This window comes from Paecilomyces variotii (genome assembly GCF_004022145.1).
Source record: "Paecilomyces variotii strain CBS 101075 chromosome Unknown C8Q69scaffold_4, whole genome shotgun sequence".
Lineage (NCBI taxonomy): Eukaryota > Fungi > Ascomycota > Eurotiomycetes > Eurotiales > Thermoascaceae > Paecilomyces > Paecilomyces variotii.
The window spans coordinates 640,973-665,972 of NW_021167143.1; the positions used below are offsets into that span (position 1 = coordinate 640,973).

At 47.6% G+C, this 25,000-nt stretch overlaps 7 protein-coding genes across 7 annotated transcripts; 5 read left to right on the top strand and 2 right to left on the bottom strand.

Moving 5' to 3' along the window:
* Positions 1 to 983: 983 nt before the first annotated feature.
* C8Q69DRAFT_506302 (PQ loop repeat protein) lies at positions 984 to 2,323 on the top strand (the record flags this gene model as incomplete). Its single annotated transcript, XM_028632787.1, has 8 exons — positions 984 to 1,143; positions 1,238 to 1,272; positions 1,344 to 1,429; positions 1,488 to 1,578; positions 1,636 to 1,765; positions 1,823 to 1,879; positions 1,938 to 1,986; positions 2,059 to 2,323. 8 exons carry the CDS (start codon positions 984 to 986, stop codon positions 2,321 to 2,323), a joined length of 873 nt encoding a protein of 290 aa, XP_028485746.1.
* A 1,365-nt stretch (positions 2,324 to 3,688) lies between these two features.
* On the top strand, positions 3,689 to 6,331 carry C8Q69DRAFT_506303 (putative response regulator; the record flags this gene model as incomplete). Its single annotated transcript, XM_028632788.1, has 3 exons — positions 3,689 to 5,129; positions 5,196 to 5,863; positions 5,927 to 6,331. 3 exons carry the CDS (start codon positions 3,689 to 3,691, stop codon positions 6,329 to 6,331), a joined length of 2,514 nt encoding a protein of 837 aa, XP_028485747.1.
* A 2,949-nt stretch (positions 6,332 to 9,280) lies between these two features.
* C8Q69DRAFT_443840 (hypothetical protein) lies at positions 9,281 to 10,396 on the bottom strand (the record flags this gene model as incomplete). Its single annotated transcript, XM_028628951.1, has 3 exons — positions 9,281 to 9,940; positions 10,007 to 10,315; positions 10,394 to 10,396. 3 exons carry the CDS (start codon positions 10,394 to 10,396, stop codon positions 9,281 to 9,283), a joined length of 972 nt encoding a protein of 323 aa, XP_028485748.1.
* A 1,982-nt stretch (positions 10,397 to 12,378) lies between these two features.
* C8Q69DRAFT_519481 (glyceraldehyde-3-phosphate dehydrogenase) lies at positions 12,379 to 14,144 on the bottom strand (the record flags this gene model as incomplete). Its single annotated transcript, XM_028633472.1, has 7 exons — positions 13,755 to 14,144; positions 13,656 to 13,691; positions 13,582 to 13,595; positions 13,456 to 13,519; positions 12,696 to 13,380; positions 12,462 to 12,632; positions 12,379 to 12,410 (listed from the first exon to the last, which is right to left on the bottom strand). Exons 1-7 carry the CDS (start codon positions 13,764 to 13,766, stop codon positions 12,379 to 12,381), a joined length of 1,014 nt encoding a protein of 337 aa, XP_028485749.1. The 5' UTR covers positions 13,767 to 14,144.
* A 1,519-nt stretch (positions 14,145 to 15,663) lies between these two features.
* Positions 15,664 to 17,712, top strand: C8Q69DRAFT_443842 (pyruvate decarboxylase; the record flags this gene model as incomplete). Its single annotated transcript, XM_028628952.1, has 5 exons — positions 15,664 to 15,772; positions 15,841 to 15,921; positions 16,013 to 17,243; positions 17,308 to 17,518; positions 17,590 to 17,712. 5 exons carry the CDS (start codon positions 15,664 to 15,666, stop codon positions 17,710 to 17,712), a joined length of 1,755 nt encoding a protein of 584 aa, XP_028485750.1.
* A 1,529-nt stretch (positions 17,713 to 19,241) lies between these two features.
* C8Q69DRAFT_443843 (hypothetical protein) lies at positions 19,242 to 19,900 on the top strand (the record flags this gene model as incomplete). Its single annotated transcript, XM_028628953.1, has 4 exons — positions 19,242 to 19,336; positions 19,425 to 19,613; positions 19,702 to 19,774; positions 19,844 to 19,900. The coding sequence occupies 4 exons, from the start codon at positions 19,242 to 19,244 to the stop codon at positions 19,898 to 19,900; spliced, it is 414 nt and encodes a 137-aa protein (XP_028485751.1).
* A 3,802-nt stretch (positions 19,901 to 23,702) lies between these two features.
* Positions 23,703 to 24,285, top strand: C8Q69DRAFT_463972 (hypothetical protein; the record flags this gene model as incomplete). The annotated part of the gene is made up of 1 exon (XM_028630391.1): positions 23,703 to 24,285. A coding segment is annotated over exon 1 (395 nt), but the record flags the coding sequence as incomplete, so codon positions are not given.
* Positions 24,286 to 25,000: the final 715 nt, after the last annotated feature.

Sequence of the window (25,000 nt, forward strand, 5' to 3'; positions counted from 1 at the left end):
CTCGATTCGCGATCGTCTTGGGATCTACGGCATGGATGATAACGATAAGGTACCACTCTCCTATTGTTATGCCAGTTATTCCAGTTATTTCGATAACTAGTTAATCGATCAAGCATGAGTAAGATGGAATCGATAGGCCTAGATGTCCTCGTTGATCGACAACTCAAAAGGCGGAGTAACAACAACTAATTGATAGTTCAGCGCTCTCCATCCGTTAACCTAATCAGTGAAATAAGCGACATACTTAGCGCCTACAGTGGCAGAAAAGCTCGCCATTCCCCACACTTTTCGAGCAACGGCAACCCAGTTAGCAGCAGAGGATCGATCGAAGCAAACTGGCAGATAGCGAAAGTCTGGCCAAGCATCTCGTTAGAAACTCAGTTGATTTACCCGCCTCGTCTTAGCCTTCTTCAACTGTTGCGTTTCCTCCAATGAGGAGTCCCGTTTTCGGTCAAACCGGGTTGTCCAGAAGATGTGTTCATGATGAAGCCAAGCTTTTTTTTCCCTTTTTTTCCTTGTCCCCGACCTTCCATTACGGGGTTTCTATGAGCCCATAGTCATACTAATTATTTTTCTCTGGGACGTTGCAGCGTTTCGTTCGTTCCGTTTTTACGTAGTGACTTAAAGTCTTTGTTGGATGCTATATTAATACGAGTCGATTTCCCCCTGTCGCTTCTCTGCCTTTCTAGAGCTGGATTTGGGTTTATACAGCAGTACACCGATCTTTAATAGTGTCCGTAGTGACCGACTCGTTGTTGTCGGAAGCCAAAGCGACCAATCACTCACACTATTCGCGCACACTTCTTATTGCCTGGGGACCAGATCTCGAGTGAATATCATTATCTGATGTCTTGAAGGCACTGCTTCTCTGGTCGCTGCCATACCCGCAACTTTGGTCACGAGCGGCAAGCTCTAGACAACCTTCCAGGCAGTTAACTTCTTTCGAAGAAGCTCTAAAATTCCTGTTGGACTAGGCTAGAACTATGTCATCAGATGGGAATAATATCCCCGTCGCTTCCACCGTCCTGGGGACCATTGGGACTGTCTTGTGGTGCGTTCAACTGATACCTCAGATATGGTACAATTGGCGACAAAAGAAGACGGATGGATTACCTCCTGTTATGATGTTTCTATGGGCAGCTTGTGAGTTCTTCTCTTTTTTCTTTCTTTCTTTCTTTCCCCCCCCAGATACAGATCGTGCTCTAAGAGAAAATCAACTGACTTGATCCTCTTGAAGGTGCGGTCCCAATGGGAACTTACATGATTCTTCAGGTACGGGTGCTAGTTAGGCCATGGATAGGGTAGGACTCTCCTCGAACAGCCTGCTGATTTCGTTACTACAGAAAGTCAACGTCCCGCTGCAAGTGCAGCCGCAGATGTTTTCCTTTTTCTCCCTCATCAGCTGGGGCCAGATCTTATACTATAACCAGTATGTGTATGAAGCAGCCTAGTCGAGCTGGAAAATGCTAACAAGCTTTGGCGAGCAGTAACTATAGTTTGAGGAGGGCGACTTTAGCAGTTGTGGGCACCGGTGTACTTCTCGGCGGTCTGGAGACTATGTTTATTCTCTGTCTTCGCGTACGCAAGCACTCCCTGGTCGAACATCAGGACGACGAAGCTAATCCATCGCGGTAGATACCCTACAATAAGGGAATTACATGGCCAGATCTGCTATTCGGTGCCATTGCAGCCGTCATGCTCGCACTCGGGCTGATCCCGCCGTATTTTGAGATCCGGAAGAGGAAGGGTCGAGTAGTCGGAATCAGTAAGTCACAGGGAGCATTTTCAGTGCATTATTGTGCGATTCACTGACGTATTTCAGATTGGTTCTTCCTGGCAATGGACACTGCAGGTGGTCTGTTCTCCCTGTTTGCCTTGGGTATGCCGTCCCTGGTTCTTGACAAATTGATATAGATTTACTAACAGGTCGAGAACAGCTGCGCAGGGGTCTTTCGATATACTAGGAGGAATCATGTACATTATTGTGTTCGTGTCCCTCTTCTTCCCCTTGACGATTCTTGTCTGGTAGCAATGCTAACCTCTCTCTCCGAACTTTAGCGTTGTCCTAGAAGGTGGTATTTACATTAGCCATATCATCTGGCGCATTCGCAATCGCAAGCTGCTCAAGGAAGCCAAGGCGGCTGGTAAGAGCGTTGACGAGATGCTCGAGTTGCAGAGCAAGGAGAGCGAAGACCACAATGAGAGTGGAGATGGCGTGCTTTCCACTCGACCGGGCGACCTGGAAAGTCATGGAGCATCGGGACAGCCAGAGAAAGAGCAAGCGCAAGAGCAAGAGCTGTCGATAACCGACGAGAAACAATAACAACCAAAGCCAACTTTGTTACCGTGGGCGTTCTCTGTTTGCTGTTTTGTCCTGCATACCTGGTGTTATGGGCTTGATGATGAGTTACGATATCACGGAACTGTGCATTTTTGCAGGTCAAGGGCTGTTTGCATGTGCATTGATAGAGGAAGGGATAGATTGCTACCGTACATAGATAATTATTGGATTGGACCATAGAACGTTGTGCTGTCAAGGACTACTGCATACGATTAGTTGTATTTTACTTTTACATGTGCTAAACTAATCATATTGGCTTAATGTCGATTTGGCTCATGGGCGTCGTAACTTACTGCTACAAATATTGTAATCTACTGGTTACTGATCTTGCTTGGCAATGCGGCTGTCCTGCAGATAAGTAACGGCTGATTGATGCGTTGAGATGTAAATAAGCCTGTTTGCTGGCTCAACAAACAGTCTATCTTACCCCAACTAAGTGATAACTAACTAGCTAATTAGTTAGTTAAGTTAGTTATAACTAACCAACAGATCTCGCTTTGTCAGACATGTTCTGGTGAAGCTTTCTTTGGTCTTAGATAGTAGTAGCTTACACATCATTATCAACAGATGAGTTCAGGGGGTTAGTTAGTTAATCGAACAGGAATGGGTAGAGATATGTATATCAAGCGCGCACGAGGGGAGAGACCAGAAAAGAGATTACCATTAAGTAGTTAGTTAGGCTTGTTAGTTAACAGTAGACGGTCTTGGGCTGGTCTGCGCGCTCGAACGACCATCTCGACTTAGTTAGAACTTCCTCACTAGAGTCGCGCGGCCTGAAGCTCCCCTGGAAGCTTTCGTTTCCCTGGCCATTTATTTGCTGTTTCCTAACCTTTCCTCGCCTGGGATTGTATGCGAGCTACTGCTTCCAGTAGGTAGTCAAGCTGGTTGTATAACTAGACGCCCGATCGAAAAGACTGAGAGGGGTAAATCTCGTGGTTGCATCTTCCCCCCTCCGTGGATTGTTCTCTCCCTTTTCTTTCCTGATCGTCTTTTTCTTATCTTACTATCTATCGCAGCCGGTCTTGGTTTGGTCGATGCGCTTTTCTCTGTAATCAAAGCAGAGCTTCTCTTCCTTCAAACGAAGGGAGTTCGTGCGACTCTCTTCTTCTTCCAGGAGCTACTGCTTGCAGGACGTGGGGGCAAGGCTTTGTTGCTGGCAGGACTTCTGTGTCCTTTCTTTTCTATCCCGCCATCACAACGAGCCAGCTAGCTGCGTCGTCTGGCCTTCTACCGCCCATCCTGTCGCCGGTGCTGGACCTGCTTGCTCGTCTGCCCCGAGTCGACGATGAAGTGACGAGCGCGCCCGCCCATCAGCCGCCAGAGAAGCTCGCCCTGCTGGTCCTCACGATGCCGGACGGTCGTCTATCGCGGCTGCTGAGGGCGAAGCTGCTGCGGCGATCGTCGACCTCCGCCGTGACCGAGAGAGCAAATAATGGGGCGGATCCGGACATCGAGCCCGACGGGAACTCGAGTTCCAGCTCGCTCTCCATCTCCTCTCCGCACTCGCGCCGCCAGGGCTCCCAGAGACCCCGTCCCTTTAGTTGCGCTTCGTCGCTGCCGGTCGATTCTCCTGGCGATACTGACTCTCCTGCCAGTCCTGCTGTCGACCCGGACGCCACCACCGGGCCGGTGCACGATCCCAGTGCGCACCAGGCAGCGCGCGAGGGGGCACTGGGAGCGCGTGCCGACGGCCACGACTCGCACGTCGGCCAGAAAGCGACCAGAAGAAAGAGGTTCAGTCTTCGAGATCAGGTTCGAAGTCCAGGACGAGAAACGACCGGTTCCACCGTCCCGCCAGACCGCGCCGGCTCTGCGCCCCGGACGCCCACTACCGATCCAGCTTTTACGCCCTCCTCGACCACGTCCATCTCGCGTCCGGTATCAGGGCAGTCGGACGCATATTCGACCGTCCAGGGTCGGGAACGAGCTGTCTACACTGGCCAGTCTCAATTGAGCCCTCCTACTGTCTCCGTGTCCGAGGCCCCGTCTCACTCGCAGTCGACCCCGAGGCCTCCTCTCGCACCCGCCACTCCAGGGAACTTCAAACGCCCCAGCATTGCTGTGCGACGGCAGTCCCTCCTCCCACTCTCCCAGCAGCATCTGGTCAAGAACCTGCTGGAGCCGGGGCTGCTGTCTCAGCACGGGGATCAGTTCTCGAACCCGTTCGCCACAGCACCGCCCGTGATGGTCACACGTAAGATATGGGTCAAACGACCCGGTGCGTCTGCGACGTTGGTGACTGTGTCGGAGGAGGACTTGGTAGATGACCTACGTGATAATGTTATGTGGAAGTATCCCAACTCGCTTGGGAAGAGTGTCGACTCCCCAGACTTGCTGATTAGGATTACACCGCGGGAGGGTTCAAACCGTCATGAACGATTACTGAATCCGGAGGAGTCCCTGGTCGCCGTTATCGATACCTACTATCCCGGTGGACAGAGTGTACAAGAAGCACTGATCATTGATACCCCTCAGCGACGGACACCCAGGCCATCGCCCGGTATTTACTACCATCATTCAGAGCCAGGTGAACATGGGGAGTACTTTCCGCTGATGCCAGTTAATGTCAACGTCGGGACCCCTCCAGCACACGGATCCAGTGCTGTTTCTACGGGGAGCGGCGTAAGTGGTGTACATCAGACTCCCTCGATATCTGTTCTCACGACCGGAAAGGTGCCTCCACTACCGTCCCCAGGAGGTCGGTCTCATCGACACCAACGCCGGCCTGGTATTCTTCGTCATCCTACAAACTCCCCTACCCTTATTGCATCGGCAGCCGTGGCAAAAGGTATATTGATCACCAGGTTGTTTGCGCTTTCGAATATATGCTGATACTTTTTTTTCTTTCCTCTAGATGGCACTCCTAGTGTAAATGGTCAGGCTCCAACACCTGCACCATCGATTCCGACACCGCCAGCACCCCCACCAGAGTCTCCTCAAGCTAAGAGTCTTACTCCTCCCGCTCGTGGGCCTTCTCCCCGCCCACCTCGGAAGCCCAAGAAGAACAACGGTGTAACATCCCCCGGAGCAGCTTTCGGTGGACTTATTGAAGGCACTGTCCCGCCGATTAACGTGCTTATAGTGGAGGACAATGTCATCAATCAGAAGCTCTTGGAGGCCTTTATGAAACGTCTGAGCGTTCGTTGGCAGTGTGCTCCGAACGGCGAAGTGGCTGTCAAGAAGTGGCGACAAGGCGGATTTCATCTTGTCTTGATGGATATTCAGCTTCCAGTGATGAACGGTCTGGAGGCAACGAAAGAGATCCGGCGGTTGGAGCGTCTGAACGGAATAGGAGTGTTCTCGAAGACCGCTTCGGGCCGTTCCAGCGCAGCTAGCACCACCGCAACTTCCCCTTCGGAGAATGGCCTACCTGGTTCCCAGAATCAGTTGAGGGAAGAAGACGTGCTCGAGGACCTGTCGCTGTTTAAGAGTCCTGTCATCATCGTTGCATTGACAGCCAGCAGCTTGCAGAGCGATAGACATGAAGCCTTGGCTGCTGGCTGTAACGACTTCTTGACAAAGGTGCGTATCTACCTCTTTACTCATTGCTACGGTCGATGCGGGTCTTGCTAACTGCTCTTCTAGCCTGTTGGATTCCCATGGTTGGAACAGAAGGTGACGGAATGGGGCTGCATGCAAGCTCTCATTGACTTTGAAGGCTGGAGAAAATGGCGAGGATATGCGGACTCTGTCCCGTCAATTGGCGTTGCATCTGGCACCGCGGGCAGTCATATTGACAAGGCCGGCGAGCCCATGGCGAAGGCGATAAGCCCCCCTCCATCGACCATAACCTCTCCGACGCGAGTAAGACATCGAGCGGCAAGCAGAAGCGGTACGGACAGTGCTCCTATAAGACCAACTGCGGCAGGACCTGTGCTCTCGTCTAATAGTGGCAGTACAGGGACAGATTCGCCGGCCAGCTTTACCACGTCGGTGGAGAAAGGAGCAATGTCGCCCGATATTCAGGAATTGGATCGCGAGGACACATGACGTGTCTCATGTGCCGTATAAGGAGTCTTTCTAGTCGTTGGTGGTATCTTTGCTTTCTCTTTTTTCGGTCGCATTTTTTATTTATATTTAGCATCATGACCGGATACGATTCCCTTCCGGGGTATGATTTCAGATGCTTCCATCCATTCTGGGATTTTTCTTCCGTCTCCTATTATCTATCAGATACCCAGTACAGCAACTGTCTTTTCTGATTTTTCTGTTTTGTTGTTTTTTTCCAGTCTTACTCTGCATGGGCATATATATTATGTGGCGTGCATATATGCGCAATACTCACGTACACGAAGAAAAAGAGTATTATTCTTGCGTCGCTGACTCAGCCTTTTTTTTTATCAATTGTTGTTTCACTTTTCTCTAGTTGTATGCAACCTATTTGTAGAGCATGGGATGTGATGGGGTCCGATTTCCGTATATGTAATTATCTGATAAAGATTAGGCATGGTTATAGATTATAGGGGACTATAATAATAGTTCCTACTGGGAAACAGCATATATGATTAAGCACCTGACTAGAAGCTCTGTATATTGACGAAGTTAGTTATAAATTCTAGTATGGATCTTAGAATAGCAAAACTACATATGTAATCTCTGAGCTATCGAGGCGATAAATCAGGACCTTCCTTCCATGCTACTGTGTAAGTATTGCTATTTATCCCAGAGACACTTCAAAAGACACTAACTGCTGTAAAAATAAAATATAATAAATAAAGCATAACACATCGCGCCAGATAAGGCATATAGGTAATAGCACAGCTAACTATGTATGTACGAGTCATGACCTATTATGTCGCAGCTTGGTAATAATATTAAGTATTATTAGTTAGTACGGTTGTCACGTCCTGATGGCCATTTCTTTTCTTTTTTTTGAGATACCATGGTACTAACTACAGTATAAATTTAAAAAAAGTTACTTAAACATGACGTATCTTTGAATAAATAAATAAAATAGATCGATGGACCGTGTAAAGAATAAGAAAAAAAATAGATAGATAGAAGAGTTAATTGTATAATGCTATAGCATCTGAACCCCCTTCCCCTCTCTCTCTCTCTAAGGATAAATAGAATGAATAGAGGTATGTAATAGCTTAACAGACTAAGAGGTAAGTTAAGTTCTGAATTTGGAGAATTCCCCTGGCAAGCTAGCTATTCAGCAGGAACTTTTATATTTAAAAAATCTACAAGAACTACTCTAGTGGATCTTAATACATACTCCATGCATTTCGATATTAGATCTTCTACTACAACTGGTATATAACACCAATTACGCAAATACTCCACGGAGCAATTCTAATATGTGCGATCGTTCATATATATATACTCGGAGTCATCCTGATATGATATAATGTAATGTGATATTCATCGCTAAGATCTATCTATATCTATCTATGGCTTGTACTTATTACAGCTCGAAAGGACCCAAGTAAACCACCACACACATACACCTAGCATGTTTTCTGACGAGGAATGAATTTATCTACGCGTCTATCTGGGATGATATCTCGAGAATTATTATACCCCGGCCTTCGTCGTCGGCATAGCTATGGTGGAGATCTCATTCCTCGTCTAGATGGAAGGGGAAGGGTGATCTTTCCACATTTACCTCATCGTCACGTGGGCGATCATGCTCTTCTCTGTACGATTATGGGCCTTTGGGCGTGGGCATATTGGTTCGGATATTAAAGTCATTGCAGAAGCAGCGAGGGGTGATACGTGATGATGCTGTGTGATCAGATCCATTAGGAGGTGTGGTTTTTTATTTCAACTTGAATTCAGATTTATAGTAGGCTATAGATAATTAACTAATTAATCTATACCTTTTGTAGTGTATAGTAAAACTATATATATGTAATATAAATCAAATATATAAATACACAGGTGTATAAGTACATTTCCAAAGCCTCTATCTACATCTCACACTGTGAGCAAGAATATAGCATTGATACTACTACAAACAGCAGCAAACACAACCAATATACACCATATATAATACCATAGAGTAGGTATTACTCAAATCAGAGAGTAGTACCTACGCAGTATTCAGTCCCCAGAAATAAATACATACATAGTATCCACTACTGTTTCCAAATATAGAATCCTCCATAAACACCATAAATAACACCCCCTCATACTCCACTCCAGCCCTATGCAAAGGTAGATAAACTAAGAACGCCCCTCCCCCCTTCCCAGGAACTCTTTCTACCAGGACATGATGCTAGGGACGATCGACCCACCCTGCCAGGGTGGAAGATATTTCTGCCCCTGAAGTCCCGAGTTTGAGACAATGGTAAGAACTGCTGATTTGCATGCCGGATGTATTATCCGCGGTGGGGGAAAGGGTCAAGGGGGCCACCTAATCTGGTGTAAGCTGCAAGGTGGTGTCTGATCGGGAGAGATGATCGTCGAGATCAGATTCGGATGTGATCCGATTCGGTTGTGGGACTTCGTTTATTCGAACTTCGTGCGACTCCATTTGAAGATGGATGATGTGTTGATGTTATGATTCTGTCCTCTGGAGTAGATGTCAGTCAATGGTGATGATGGAAGTGCTTGGGGAGGAGAAGGGGGAAACAGTGGTGTGACTTCTCAGGTTCTGGATTGGGATGAGTAAATATGTTAGGGAATTGACTACAATTTTGCAGGACATTCAGAGAGAAGGGGATAGAATGAAAGGGCGATAGACGCCAGGTCAGCGCGTCCCCACCGAGGCGAAAGACGGCTGCTCCGATGACATTTTGTATTAGGTACTAGACATGTATCTTGCACTAGTTCATAGGTCATTACAAACATATAAGCGTAAATTTCCGTGGAGAAATCATAAAAGAAGGCGTTGTACATAAATTCAGATGGCCATAACACCCTTGACAAAGGAAAATCGTAAAAGCTTTTTTTTGTCTTTGTTTTTTCTTTTTTCTTTTTTTTCTTTTTCAATCCTCACGCATCTCGCCTTTTCGAGCTGCGCCAGACATTTCTGGGAAGGAGGTTATCCTTCAGGCAGGAGAGCTCGTTCTGAAGCATGTACTTCTCGTCCTGGAGCTCCTGGATGTACGCCAGCGCCTTGGTAAGGACCTCGGATTTGTTCTGCGTCTGCGTGCCATCCTTGAGGTTGGTCTTGATACCCTTGCTGTTCATGGAGCTGTTGGACTTGTTGGCACGCAGACTGGGGATGGCGTTGCCCAGAGCCATGAACTTGGCGTTCATGTTGGTACGGTACCGCTTCTCGACGGCGTTGTGGGCAGCCTTACGCTTGCTGGCAACAGTGTCCTTGGTGTCATCGGCTGAGTGGGAAGCACGAGAGGAACGCTGCGACGATTTTGATGATGAAGAGGATTTGGCCGACTGCGTCTGAGCAGGGCCCATCATTGGAGAGGGTAGATCACCGCACTCAGATATGGCGTGTGGGCTCAAGGTCGTCGGCTGGAGGGCTGGAGAGCCTGCAGTGATCTGCTCTGGCGTGACGGGAACCTCTCGACGCAGAGAAGTTGGACTAGCGAGAGGGGTGTGATGCGACTGGGAATCGAGATCTGACAGCACGGGTGACAGGCTGTTGCCGCTTTGGATGAGTGATAGCGATCCGCCTTCGCTGTCGAGGTCCTGTAGAGCGATTGATCGTTAGTAATGCGCGCAGTGCGAATCTCGCTAAAGAGGTGATCCACATACGGAAAAGATCGATCCGCAGGAGAGGTGACGGTCGTTCAGTTGGTTTTGATAAAAGACGGCCTTCGGGTTGGAAGAAGCAGCAGCAGCAGTGTTGTTCATGGAGGTATCCATGGAAAAGTCGAATGCAAATGGGTCTTCAGTCGCATCCCAGCGGAACAGATCAGCGTCGCTCAAGGACTTGTCCGCATCAAGATAGTAAAGATCCGACAGCGTTGGAAAGTCGACGTCTGCAAGAGACATGCGATCTTCAAAGCACGGAGACATGTCCAGAGAATGTCTGTTTAACTGCATGCCACGAGAATAGTTGTCCTGAGAGACGGTCAGCACCCGATGTTTTTCTCAGGTAAGGGCGGGTGGCGCTGTAACCCCAGACTCAGGAGCACGTACCATGGTCAAAGATGGTTGGAAATCAATTGATCCGCGAAAGCTAGGGGTTGAAATGACAAGAGGCGCACAGATCAGATGGAGAGACGTTCTGATTGTCAAGATATATCTGAACGGAGGGACTTTAAAGGGCCTTTGTGTGTTTGATAATACGAGAGAGAGAGAGTCGTGCTCAGGTCCTGGACTGGGACGGGGTGCAGGCAGGCGCTTCTTAAGTACAGGACGCAACGGAGCATGACAGCCGTATCGAAGTCCCGACAGAACGGACGGCTCTGTCTGTCAGAACGGAGAGAGGTTGAGACTAAAGCAAAGCTGCTATCGTTCGGAGGCTGTTTCGAAAAGGAGCTTCCCCGCTGGATCTTGCCATGAGCGCAGTCTGCGGATTATTTGCTCCATGATCAACTTGTCCGAAGGGATCTAGATCAGCATCGAGGACGACAGGGAGCTGGGATTGGAGCAGAACCCCTCCAGACGACTCCGGTCCTACCCGGCGACATCAGAAGTCCAGAGTACAGCATGCTAGTTACTCTACGGGACGATACGTATTCGCATGTACGAGTAATCGCCCACAATTGCTGTTATTCGGCCAGCAGACAGGGGAGGAGCTGAATCGGATGTGCCGTGTTTGGAGCCGAGAGGACGGGGAGAACGAAGAGAGTGGTAACTGACAGAAGCAACGATGCTGTCGCCGTTGGGATCCAATCAGTGTGCAAGCTGGGATGCTAACAGAGAAGACTAAGCGATGCTAGCAGATGCTAAGGGATGCTAACTTGACGGCGAGATGCTAATTATGCTGATTGTGCTAAATCGATAGACTCTGGCGCTGATTATGAAAGCCAGCACTGGATGACTCAGCTCGTGGCGTGCGGCCGGTGCCGATGGTGGAGATCGGCCAAAGGTCGGCGCGTTGTTTCGCGGAGGGCCGGCTCGGGATCAGGAGAGCGAGAATCAGGCCAACATTATTCTTTTCCCTTCATTCATTCTCCTTCTGCTTCACCTCATCGGAAGCCACCGATCTCACGGCACTGCGCACCCGGCCGCCCAAATTGGCAACCTGACCATCATGGCATTGGCGACAGGGGGAACGAACCGACTGACTGGCGAACATCACTGCTGGCCAGGATAGGTGTTGTGCATACATACCATATGCCAGATGGCATATCTACTCCATACTCTACACGACGTATACAACCAATCCTCTTTCGGTTGCAAAGAACGCGATGGATCAGTGTTAGACATGATTTCCCCTGTCTGTTCGACGTCACGACTCAGGCGGTTCCGCGCGGACTGGCCCTCCGGATAATGACCGCCCTCCTAGATGGCGCCTGTTCTCGTTAACCCCCCCGTCCTGTCCTCCTATCTCCAGCATCCCTTCGCATTGTTGGGAGACTCTAAGCTCTCATTAATCAATCAGTATGATCATGTGAGCATCCTGGCAATGGTTGACCGTATGGGGATCGCGCGCTTAACGTTACTACAACTATCTACCATACGGTCGTTCGATCTGGACTCCTGTCAAACTGATCGCGGGGGCTTCACGGACCACATTGAGGCGCCAACGGTGGAGACCAGGAACTCTGCCATCTCCACGAGGGACGATCAATGTCGCTGATCGGCTTATGTACGCCCCCGGAATAGCTGAGTCATCGGTTCTAGTCAACTTAGTTATCTCACTAGTTAACTTAATTAACTGGACATTACCGTGGATAGGTATCTATCATGGACATGAAGCTACAGTACAGAAGTACGAAGCAGATGATGACTTGCGACGATGGAAGCGACCGGACCCATATGTTACAGTATAGAGTTGCATTATTATCTATGATCACTCGCATTACGTGTAAAGACAGACAATTTGACTAGAGACTGAACCCTCTACAAGCCGCCCTGTAGCACGCTATCGGCCACTCCCCCAGACAGCATCCTTGCCCCTGCACACCCGATCGCAACTTTGCCTAGGAAGACGGCCCTCATAAAATCCGAGCCGCTTATCTGGCAGAATCAATGCCTGCCATGTATTCTACGGAGTGTTAGCATAACCGAGTTTCCAACAAGGAGATTGGACACTCACGGATCAAGTCGACAATTCGGTAGGAATATCCCCATTCGTTGTCGTACCAAGCAACCAGCTTGACAAAGTGGTCGTTCAGCAAGATGCCGGCTTTGGCATCGAAGATACACGAGTGCGTGTCGCCGTTCAAATCGGACGACACTAGATCATCTTCCGAATAGGCCAGAATTCCTACAACAAGGGAAAGTAAAATCAGATCTGCCGCAAGAAAAAAAGGGCCCGTTCTTTACCTACCCTTGAGCTCATTCTCTGAAGCCCTCTTAACCGTCTGCTTGATCAGATCGTACGTCACGGGTTTCTCCGTGCGCACCGTGAGATCGACAACGGACACGTTGGGGGTCGGGACGCGGAAAGCCATGCCTGTCAGCTTTCCATGCAGCGCCGGGATAACTTTGGTGACTGCTTTGGCAGCGCCAGTGCTGCTGGGGATGATATTCTGGGCGGCAGTGCGCCCACCGCGCCAATCCTTTGCGGATGGACCATCCACGGTCTTCTGGGTCGCAGTGTACGAATGAACTGTGGTCATCAATCCTTCCACGATGCCAAAGTGGTCGTGGACGACTTTGGTCAGCGGAGCGAGGCAGTTGGTGGTGCAGGACGCCATGGAGACGATGTTCATCTCGGACTTGTACTCTGATTCGTTGACACCCAGCACCAACATCGGCGCATCGGGCGAGGGCGCAGAGATGATGACCTTCTGGGCGCCCCCAGTGAGGTGGGCTTTTGCCTTGTCCAGACTCTTGAAGATACCCGTCGATTCGACAACATAGTCGGCGCCTGCTTCTCCCCAGGGGATGTGGGCTGGGTCTTTTTCGGTGTAGAAGCGAATCCGCTGGCCGTTGACGACCAAGTCAGATCCGTCGACCTCAATCGTCCCTTTGAAGCGACCATGGGTCGAGTCGTATTTCAACATGTAAGCCTGTCGCCAGCGATAAGATTATCTATCTGATGCGACTGGTCACACAAAAGGGAATTTTCCCCAGGGGCTGCTTACTGCATATGCTGGCTGGATGAAAGGATCATTGGCAGCCACCACTTGGACGCCGTCATGTTCCGCACTGTGTTTTCCTTCGCATTAGCCATGTGTCGAAACATCGCAAGGGATTATTGGTATACGTACGCAATTCGACAGATCTGGTTATCCGATTGAGTTATGCTCATCACATGTCAAGACTTCTGCCAGAGAAGACCTACCAGTCTGCCAATTCGACCAAAGCCGTTAATACCGATCTGGCGTTCTGGTTAGTATACCACCTTGAGTGGATTCGCATCAACAACTCGTCGGTCGCTTACCTTTGCAACCATTTTGTTTGAATTGACACCGGCTAAAGACGGCGAGGGGTTTCGTCACGTATTGTCACGGTAAGGAGTCGGGGAAAAGTATTCAAGAAGCCAAGGACCACTGAAACAGTGGATAGAGATCTGTGTCTGCAAACTATATGAGAGACGCAAGGTGCATGAGCAGACCTACGAAGACAGGTACTGGCATTATCTATATAAGTCCTCGTCGATGAAACTACCCAACGTGATACGATACATTCACTGGTTGCTGCATCCGTCGTCCCATTATTCAGGAGGGTGATATGATCACCCAACATCGATGGCAAGGGTCGTGGTGGTGGCTAAAAAGACAGCAGCCATTGCAACTTTCTGGGGGGGCCATGGATCCCATCCTTGTGGTCTGACAATCCCAACAGATTTAGGCCCGAGACACGTCGTGTGTGCTTTCGTGTTTATTCTACGGTCTTGTTTGATCGTTCTAACCGGTCCTATTTGGAGTGACAGCGTGTGGACGCAATAGACTTATCGATCGCATCCTGTAAATAAATCGAATCTGACAGTTCGGTCCCGGCCGCTGCATGTGCGGAGATGGACAACCGCAAGGGTCTCAGGCGCTTATTTTGTCTAGACCTTGACATTGCAAGGGTCCAGTCTAGTTTGCGGCGTTTTGCCATGCATAAAGGATCTATGGGAAATAGCGCTTCGGACTTGGCCTACAGCTCGAGCACCTTGTGAGGTATGGTAGGCATTTTTATTATGATCTACCAGGTACATGCATTACTCTACGATGGATTAGAAGAGTGTATTAGAGGCGGGGTCTTTTAGGCCCATGACAACTGACGGCTGCATGTTCAAGCGAGAATCAATCGGTCTGCTAAATTTACCATCTGTAAAATAAAGCCGATGTTTCTCATTGGATCTCCCTTCACCCAGACACTTACCAACTTATGTTTAGCCAAAGCACACTTTAGCCGGAATTTCTAGGTACCACGATCACGATCTCCGGGATGGATGCGATCCTCGATGAAAATCTCCGATACATACTGCACGCCACCTCGGCCGCAAGGAAAGAAAATATCCTAGCTGCATAGAGTATTACTTAATTGCCTAAAAATCATCCTCATGAGTACTACCATATTTCGCTGGGAGAACGGAAAGAAGACAAGCTAATGATTTTCGGTGTCCGTTTCATCACTAGTATCGTTCAACACTACTCATAGAGTATAAGCTTAGCTAGCTAGCTAGCAATCTAGCTTTGGCTATTAATTACCTACAGTACCATAATTATATGCTACCTAGTTATCTATGTATTAGCTTCTCTCGGATCATCTCAACCGAACAGCTCACGCTACAGTACGATCGGGTTTTCCCGGCCCGACTCTGTGCAACTACGAAACATCCCGATTCCAACACCACAAGGATTTCTTTCCCGAGTCCGTTACGGGATAGATAGATGCCGTGTTTGAGCTGCGGTGAAACCGACGGAACTTGCCATGAGGGATGTACCTATGTAAGACGGCAATGAGAGATACGATAGTTACCGCACATCGGAGCATGGACGCAGGAACACCATATGATGCGTACATGATCCATGACTGGGCTTGCGTTCAGGATGAGATGATTGGGTGGTATGATTTCCAGGATGCTTAATATAGGCATGATCATGGTGGAGGGGCGCAAACAATTAGAGGTTGGGAATGGGATATTTAAAAGTAATATATGCTGATGAGGTGGGAATCAGAATTGGATTTGATTCACTACCTAATTCTTTTGATTCACAAAGACAACTTCACATTCTAGTGAGATAGCAGTTAAGGAGATAGCGTTTATCTGGTGCTTACTGCTGCTTCGAACTATTCGTTTTTACATCTACTCGAGATCTGAACAGACCCTATCTAGCTCTCCCCGCAATAGAAAAAAAATGGCTACAGATATAAGGACCGCGGAGCTAAAGTCTCCAGTGGATATTGCGGAGTATCTTTTCACGCGTCTGCGTCAGCTGGGAATCAAGTCGATTCAGGGTGTTCCCGGTAAGTATTCTCTATCATTTACTGAAAGTTCGATTTTATAGACTAGGTAACTAATGTTACTCTGACAGGCGATTATAACCTGGTTGCTCTGGACTACATCCCCAAATGTGGTTTGAAGTGGGTTGGAAATTGTAATGAATTGAATGCTGGTGAGTGCTTTTTTAATCGAAAAAAAAAAGCCAGATTCAACACCTCGAAAATGATTGGATTAGAGCTAATTATTACTTCTCTTGCGAACAGGCTACTCCTCAGACGGTTACGCTCGAATCAACGGTATTTCAGCTATCATCACGGCCTTTGGAGTCGGGGAATTATCCGCCATCAACGGTCTCGCAGGCGCCTATTCAGAGCACGTTCCTGTCGTCCACATCGTCGGTCAACCAAGCACCGTCTCTCAGAGAGATGCCATGCTCCTTCATCACACGCTTGGCAATGGTGATTTCAACGTCTTTTCTCAAATGAGCGCAAGCATCTCCTGCGTCGTGGCGAAGATCAAAGACGCATATGAAGCTCCCATCCTGATCGACCATGCGCTCCGCGAGTGCTGGATCCAGAGTCGACCGGTGTACATTGCTCTCCCGACAGATATGGTCCAGAAGAAAGTCGATGGAGAGCGTCTGAAGACGCCTATTGATTTGAAAGAACCGGAGAATGATCCCGAGAACGAGGACTATGCAGTTGATGTCGTACTGAAGTATCTCCACGCGGCAAAGAACCCGGTCATTCTCGTTGATGCCGGTGCTATTCGTCACCGCGCACTTGACGAAGTGCATCGTCTGATGGAGGTCTCGAATCTACCTACTTTTGTCGCGCCTATGGGCAAGGGTGCCGTTGATGAAACCTTGCCCAACTACGGCGGTGTCTACGCCGGAGATGGCTCGAATGAGGGTGTGCGGGAACGAGTCGAAGGCGCAGACTTGGTCCTCAGCATTGGAGCACTGAAGTCTGATTTCAACACGGCCGGTTTCACCTACCGCATCAGTCAGTTGAACACCATTGATTTCTACAGTGATCGGATCCAAGTCCGATACTCGCACTACCCGCAAGTCAGGATGAAGGGTGTGCTCCGTAAGGTGATCGAGCGGATGGGCAAGCTGAACCTCCAACCTGGACCAGTCCCCTCGAACAAGGGACCCAATGGCAACTTGATCCATTCGAAGGATGTCCCCATCACGCACGTCTGGCTCTGGCCGGCTGTCGGCCGCTGGCTGCGCGAGAACGATATCGTCGTTACAGAAACTGGTACTGCGAACTTCGGGATCTGGGAGACTAGATTCCCGAAGAACGTTACTGCTATCAGCCAGGTTCTCTGGGGTAGTATCGGTTACTCTGTCGGTGCGACTTTGGGAGCTGCTCTGGCGGCCAGTGAACAGGGAAAGCACCGAACCATCCTCTTTGTCGGAGATGGCAGTTTCCAGATGACGGCGCAGGAAGTCAGCACCATGATCCGGCAGGAATTGAACATTATCATGTGAGTAGTCTCCTATTGTTCCTATTATATCGATATGTGAGATATCCAATGCTGACTGCATAAGCTTCGTCATCTGCAATGACGGTTACACCATCGAACGCTATATCCACGGCTGGGAGGAACAATACAACGACATTCAACCCTGGAATAACAAGGACCTCGTTCCTGCCTTTGGTGCCAAAAAGGGCCATTACAAAACATACCAAGTTAGAACAGTCAGGGAGATTGAGGATCTATTCGCCAACGAGGAGTTCTCCTCCGCTCCTTTCTTGCAGGTGAGTTTATACTGCCCATCTTCTTTTCTTCAAGAAAAATAATACAGAATCTGACTGATATCCGGCTCTAGTTCGTGGAACTCTATATGCCCAAAGATGACGCGCCCATGTCTCTGAAGTATACTGCTGAGGCAGCAGCAAAGAGGAATGCGCAGCCAACGACAGCTATGGATGAAGCTTTGCTTCGGCGATGATTTGGGGTGATGAAGTTTCCATTCTTTTCACTAATGATGCCCTTTCTTTCCACCTATACTTCTCTTTCTTCCTTGGATTTTTTCCCGAGAACCAAAACCAAAAAAAGAAGATTCTCATGATATGATCTGTATAGATATATAGTTTATGCTTTAAGTGGATAATTCATTTACTTATGTCAATCCATGTCCTCAAAGAAAAGTTAGTAGCTTAGCTGTTAGTGATGTGGATTAGGGACTAGTCTTCTCTTGAAATATCCACATGGAACAATAAACTATGCGGATTAAGCATATTGACCTAACCACCTCTTCAAATAAACAATAGTAGAACATGACGCAATAGCATCACCATACACCGATCGAGATCAGCTATAGGAAATAGATCGCAATGAAAACAAGGTTAGATATGGCGTGCCTATACCGAAATTGGAACTATAACTAAACTCGGCGAACATCCCCTCCCGATCCGCAGAGCTCTCTGGCCGCGGGTTCGGTCTATGAGGGGGATGAGTAGCGTGATCGCGATCAATACACAACAAAATTTAAACTATCGGGGTTCTCGTAAATATCTAGGTAGTGTAGTGTATGTAAGTAAGGAGGTACTAGTACTGAGAATACACGCAGTGTAGCATACGAGAAGGCAAAAAGAAAGCCTTGGGCTCGTGACGAGAAGAGATTTATAGCTTCAAAGGCATTCTTCTATGATAGCTTTTAATTTTAGCACTCATGAATTGAAGAGCCGGCAGTAGCCGAGGAATGGGTTCTGTTTGGTTTCGTACTCAATGCTGGGTTGATGCTACTCGATGCCAAGCGCACATCTCATGCTACCTATCCTTCCTAGCATAAGTAGCATCATCCAGAGAATGGAAAAGCCAAACTAAAGTGACTAAACTAAGTCCACGTGTGATGCTGAAACTAAAACAAAGCTTCCCCGGTCGAGCAATCCGCGCTATCTTGACTAGCTAGGAAGAAAGCTATCGGGGATAGCTGTCATCGACGTCATCTCATTCGACTCCTTAACACGGATCGCATGTTCGAAGCTCATTACCTTTCCTTCGGGTCCAGTCGATGCTCACGGGCGGAACCGAACAGTCCACTTCTGCTCTCTTCACCTACGTCCTCTCGTAGAATTTCTCTGCTCCTCTTTTTGATCTCATGGTGATTGAGAACCCCCGGCAGAGCTTATGATAACGCCCCCCGCACGAGGTAGCTTTACCTAGGTACCTACCTATTCCGGTACTTAACGTAGCTCTCCGCGATGATGCGATGCGTCCCTGATGAAGGATCGTGAGTGAGAGGCTTGAGCATGAGTCGTATGCATACGTGCATCTTCACCGTTTTCTTCTCCGAACGCCAACAGATGGATGCTAGATATTACGAATTTGACCTATCCAGGAAAAAAAGTATATCTACTTATCATTCCTGATTTTGTTGGCGATATTCTAACCACTACCTTCAGCTCTCAGACAGCGCCATAAAAAGAACAGAGCGTCCGTTTTGAATCCATGAACAGCACAAATAGCACGTCGTCGATGTCGTCGCAAGACTCCGACCATGGCGGCATCGATCACGTCGGGATGATTGTTTCGTTTTCGGTCTTTTCCTTCTTGGTTCTGGATATTATCGTGTATGTTTTATCTTATTCTGCTTTGTTTCTCTAAATAAAGAGAAGAAAGAAAAAAATGAGATAGAAGTCCAAAACTAATTCGTACCAGAATCTCCCTCTGGACATGCCACCGCTTCGGCCGACCAGACGTTCTCGCGCGTGAACGTCTCAAGTTCAAAACATCATCCAAGGAATCGCGACTACAGAAACTGCAAAAGGTTGCACCGAAAGAGTCCTTCGACACATGGTGGAAAACGCTTAAATCCGATCTGCATCTATCGAGCGAGGTGGATGGCACGTATGTGTGGTATGTATCGCGTTATATATATATACATGCGATCATCTCACTCGGACAGTAATTTAGCTAATGTTATTCCCCTCTACAGTGCAATATGTCTCGAGGCCGTGTCGAGAACCCAGACCATTCACGAATTGAAATGCCGTCATGTCTTTCACGATGTATGTCTAGAACGGTGGTTTCTCGAGTGCCATTTCACGTGTCCAATGTGTCATGCTGTTTTCTATAAGGATCTCGGTGGGGATCGGGATGAGGGAGAAGAGAGAAGTGTGACCGATATAGTATAACGAAGAGTTTGATGATAATATTACTGCTGGGTTTGTATAGTATGTACAAATCCTATCTAGCGTCGTTCATGTCTTTATCCCCTCCTTTTGGGATTGCGATATATACCCCTGTGTAATAGTAGGTATGTTACTGAAACGATGACCTGCGTCAAATGTTATGTATGTACCACATATCTGAGAACCAAGTGAGAATAAAACTGATCCTCGAATAATATTTTATTTCCGAATATTGGGTTCTAGCGATATGCACAGTTGTGACTGCGACCTTTCCCTTCAAAAAGGCATCAGGCAAAGAATCCGATCGGCTTAGCCGGTCGAATACTTACAAGCGCACTACGAATCACCACGGAGAAAATCGGTTATTAAGAAAAGAAAAAATAACCGAAACTGCGGTCAAAATCTATAGATCTATCTAGTGACCGCGAAAAATAAACTAATAACTAAACCAGATACTCCACGAAAACAGAACCGCAACTCCATCCCCGGATCCAAAAACACCGAAGACTTGCCGAGCATGAGGCCACGCCGGGTGGTGCATCTCCCGGGGAGTCGGTTTCGCAAGTAAACTAGATAGTAGATAACTGAACTAGTCGATAGTAGTTGATCGAACTACCTTCTCCGTACATAGTAATAATCCAATAGTTAACTTAATACTATTACCCCAAGGAGCTCTCGGCCGCAGCCGCTGTCCGTCCCGGACGACAATTGGAAACGAGCAAAAAGAAACGAGTGAGCTGTCAAGATCTTCCTTTTGGGTGACCGGCTTTGTCTACTTACCTAGCAGCCGTCATTATTAACTAACTATTATCCCTTTTTACTCCACCCCCGGAAAGGCAGTCAAAGGTATCTACCGTTGAACTCACGGACCAAGAGTCCACGATAGCTCTCCACTTGATGATCGACAACTCTGGAGTTTGAAAATCCTAAAATAGTATCCCTGATGATGCGAAACAGGAGGAGCTGGAGGAGCTTTTCTACATACTTCACATCCATAACTAGTCCAACTTGATTGTTTTGGGTCCAATTTGGCTACCAAGTCTATTATAGATGCTCCGATGTGATCTTTCGGGCATAGAACGGCAATTCGCAGACCGTTGGACAGAATACACTGGTTCCTCACATTATTCACACGTCTCCATCAACTGCCGGCAGGAGCTCCGTGTTACCGCATCGTCTTGATTTCAGGAGAAAGGGCCCAAATCGGGTTGATACATCCGATCACCCTGTTAGACACTTTACCACTCCAGATGCGACACGATGGCACGAGATAGAGGCCATTTCCGATGCAAGCGATGCGAAAATAGACAAATGTACGAAGTAATCACACCCCTGTACAGAGTAAGAAAGTCTCGAACAAAAGCTCTTCGGCGGCGGGCGCCGACCGGCTCTTCCGACCAGGGTTCCCACGACGAAATGCATCCCATCCCATACCATGCCATGCCATGCCATACCTTACCTACTACTATACCCAGTAATAAGTTAGTAGAACTAAACCAATTTCAACGCAGGAGACAAGATTGGTGGGATGGAATAATCTTGAGGGTTTTTCTCTTTTCCTTTCTTTTTTCCACTTCTCTCCCTTGGCTTGCTTGATAGCATATGATCGCCGTCTGATCTGACAGGGGGGGCCACGAGAACTAACTGAACTGCCGGAAACACGAACTACAGCACGATAACGACGAATGGATCCATCAGGTGCTAACTAAGCAGATAAGGAGCTGAATCATCACGCTTGACGTTCCATGTGATCGAATCTAGAACTCAGACAGGGGTATATGCATCGGGGATTTGAGGAAAGATGGAAGAAAATGAACGAAGACGAAGAAAAGAAGGAAGAAAACGTGGGACGCGCGTTGTATGATCATGATGCCTGATGCTGGCTCTAAGGCCAACGTTCGGAGAACGGATGTCGTTATCGAAGCGTAAGGCATTGATTCTTTTCTGATCGCTTCTTTACGGAGTAGGTGGGGAGTAGATAGAGAGATAGATATAACTATTCCGCAAGACTCCTTGGATGATTCCACTCAGTCAAGCTAGACTATCATCAAAGGTTTCAGCAAGTGTCAGAATCTCTCATACAAAGCCACATATACATTAGGTATCTACTACTACTCCTACTACTCCTAGTAGTACACACAAACCAGTTCCCTCCAAAATTACACCTTCCAACCAAAACCACAACCACAACCATGAGAATCCACCGTCTAGCTGCTCTAGGCAGTATCTCTAGCACCCGAAAGCCTCAACAGCTCAACCCCCAAAAACAACAACAGCAACAACCACAACCACCACAACTTCCAGCGCAAAAACACACCGCAACTCCCGGACCACAAGCAACTCCACAAATACCTCGTCTCCCCTACCCACGAACACGACAAGATTTCCTCGCCTACCGACTCAGCGGCATCTCCCGCCACAAGCTTTGTCAGGAGTCTTCAGATCCCGAACATGACCTGCGTCGCTACGTGGGCAACGCAGCTGTGAATCGCGCTTCGGTGGACTGGGTGCATCACGATCTGATGCGGAGAGTCGATGAGATCGAGGAGCGTCAGAGACAAGTCATGGCTGGGATAGAAGTTATGCATTTAGAAGCTGTTTGAAGTGAGTTCTGGCTGTGATATATTTCCTTTTGAATGCCATGCTAATACGGCCATGATAGACTGAGATCCGAATGAAAGAATCAAAAGCATCGTGTTTCGTGATCCCTCATACCCGGCAACAACGGCCGTCTCGAGATCAACTGCATACAATATCAGCGTGGATATGGGAAAGGTCGGATGACGAGGGAAAATATATCCCTTTTTCTACGATGTCTTAATAGCGAAGGTGTAAAGGCGTCTTTTTTTTTTTACCAGATAGGCGTTCAGCGGACGAATTCTAACAATAGGATCTGGGTTATATGGGATATCTACATTAGTAATACCTATTCAAATATTTGAGTTCCTCAGCAGAGACGTGACCGATAAATTTGATTTTTTTTTTTTTTTTTTCTTTACACACGCACTTTTACATAGACAGCATCAAGGCATTGAGTTTCAAAACAACCAGTTCGATATCGAGATAGGACATCTTGTTCGATTCTCATTCTACGATTTTAAACAATATATCTGACCTAAAGAAAACAAGAATGTAAGAAAACGCGTAGACTCGGCTTTTGTTGTGTCACTTTTGTTATCTAGTACTGGACTTCCCAATATATAACGCCATGACGAAGAGACAGACATGAAGATCTCCAAAGAACGATCTAGATACAAGCATTAGTTCATTCCACATCCACCAACTAACTCAAGCCACTTCGGCCTTTATCGCAAATCACAGCTCTCGTCGACTAAAACCCGAAATCAACGAATCTTCCGATTATGACTCAATACATACGCCTCCCTTTTACGATCCCAAGAAACCCTGATTCATGGCACTGTTCCCGCAGTATATGTCCTCACATTACTTTTTATAATTATACACACAAACCCTTCAATCAAAACCCAAACCCTAGACAGGGCCCAGGATCTCCACACCGAATTTAGTTCCGTTCCACAATGACGGACTAAGCACCTACTCTCTGCCTCCCCCAGATTCAGATCGTGTTTAGACTCTAAAATGTTTATTCGCCACTGCGGCGCTGGGGAATCACCCCACTGAATGACTTCGGCTAGAGATGGTGTGTACCTATGGGAGAGTTTTATGACATATGTTAAGATCTAGAGCGAGTCTTGTTTTATTAGCCTGGGTTTACTTATTGAAATGTTGGATAGAATAGCATAGTGAGTGAGTGAGTCATAGGCCCTTTCTGCGTCGTAGATTGCATTGCCGAGCAGGATGGTTTTTCATATCTTGTTATTTTAGAAAGTAGTAAACATAAAGTACAGTCTTTTGAAATATGTATATTTATACAACCCCCCCTCCCACCTTTTCAAAGCCGTATATTCCGTCGTACCCCGCAAACAACAACAATCAAACCTTTTTATATTCTATCCTATTTCACAACAAACAATGAAGAGCTCCAAACCCCTCAAACCACACAGAGATAGAGTTGCCCATCCACCTATGATGATGATGGCAAAACCTCCATCACCACCACACTTCCTTTACGTCCCTGCCAGTTCGATGGCTTCTCGCAGAGATATCGAACAATCTTCATACTCTACCACGCCAGCACTTTCTCAAGGCGCACATACGCCTCCGAGCGGACAAATGACTTATTATCTTCCAGAGGAAGAACTAGCCGCTGTTGATGACGTGTTGAGAGCAAAGTTGTTCAAAGACATGATTCACGGCGGACTTGAACGCGTCGTGTTGCTCGAAGCCAATGAAGCGACGACGACGACAACAACAACGAAGGAAATCAACGTCGAGCAGAGCGGTGGTGGTGGTGGTGGTGGTGGTGACATCTCTTCAGAAAACCACAACGATATTATTATACCTACTCATCCTTCTCCAAGTCCTAGACCTAGTCAAGGGGAAGTCGAGGCTGAAGCTGAAGCTGATGGGAAGAAGAAGCCAGACACAAAAGAACAGCTCAAGGGAAGCAAGCATTAGTTAATTCAGTGTGCTCCCTCCCTCCCTCCCATTAGCATCGTATCAGTTCACTTACACAGCCCAGAACTCTCGCTAATGGTCATTTATGAAAATTTCTAGACCGGCATTCAAGGCGGAGATCCTAATGTTTTTACATTGGTGCCACTCCTTTGAAAATTGAAACTTCCTTCCTTTGCCTTCCTGATATATTTGTCAATGGGAGATGATATTCGAAAGTTTGACATTGATCAAGAAGATCTATATAATGGCTCAATGTGTTGGAATGGATGTTGCAGAATGAGTGGGAGTGGTTTATATGACTCGAATGGCTTCAGAAGAAACTTTTTGCAGAGAGTCAGATATCCGGCTCTCTTTATCTCTCTTCTCTTCTGAATTGGCCGGATGATCACTTCATGCATTAATGAAAGGAATTATGTGAGTAGATCGATTGAGAACTTGGTGATTATCAGAGATGGTCGTTGAATTTCATGACTCTTTTCTCCTAGGTTTGCAGAATCAGCGCATCGGTTAACCGATTGGAAGATCGAGTTGGTAAAGATATGTGATGGAGTATCTCGAAGTCTG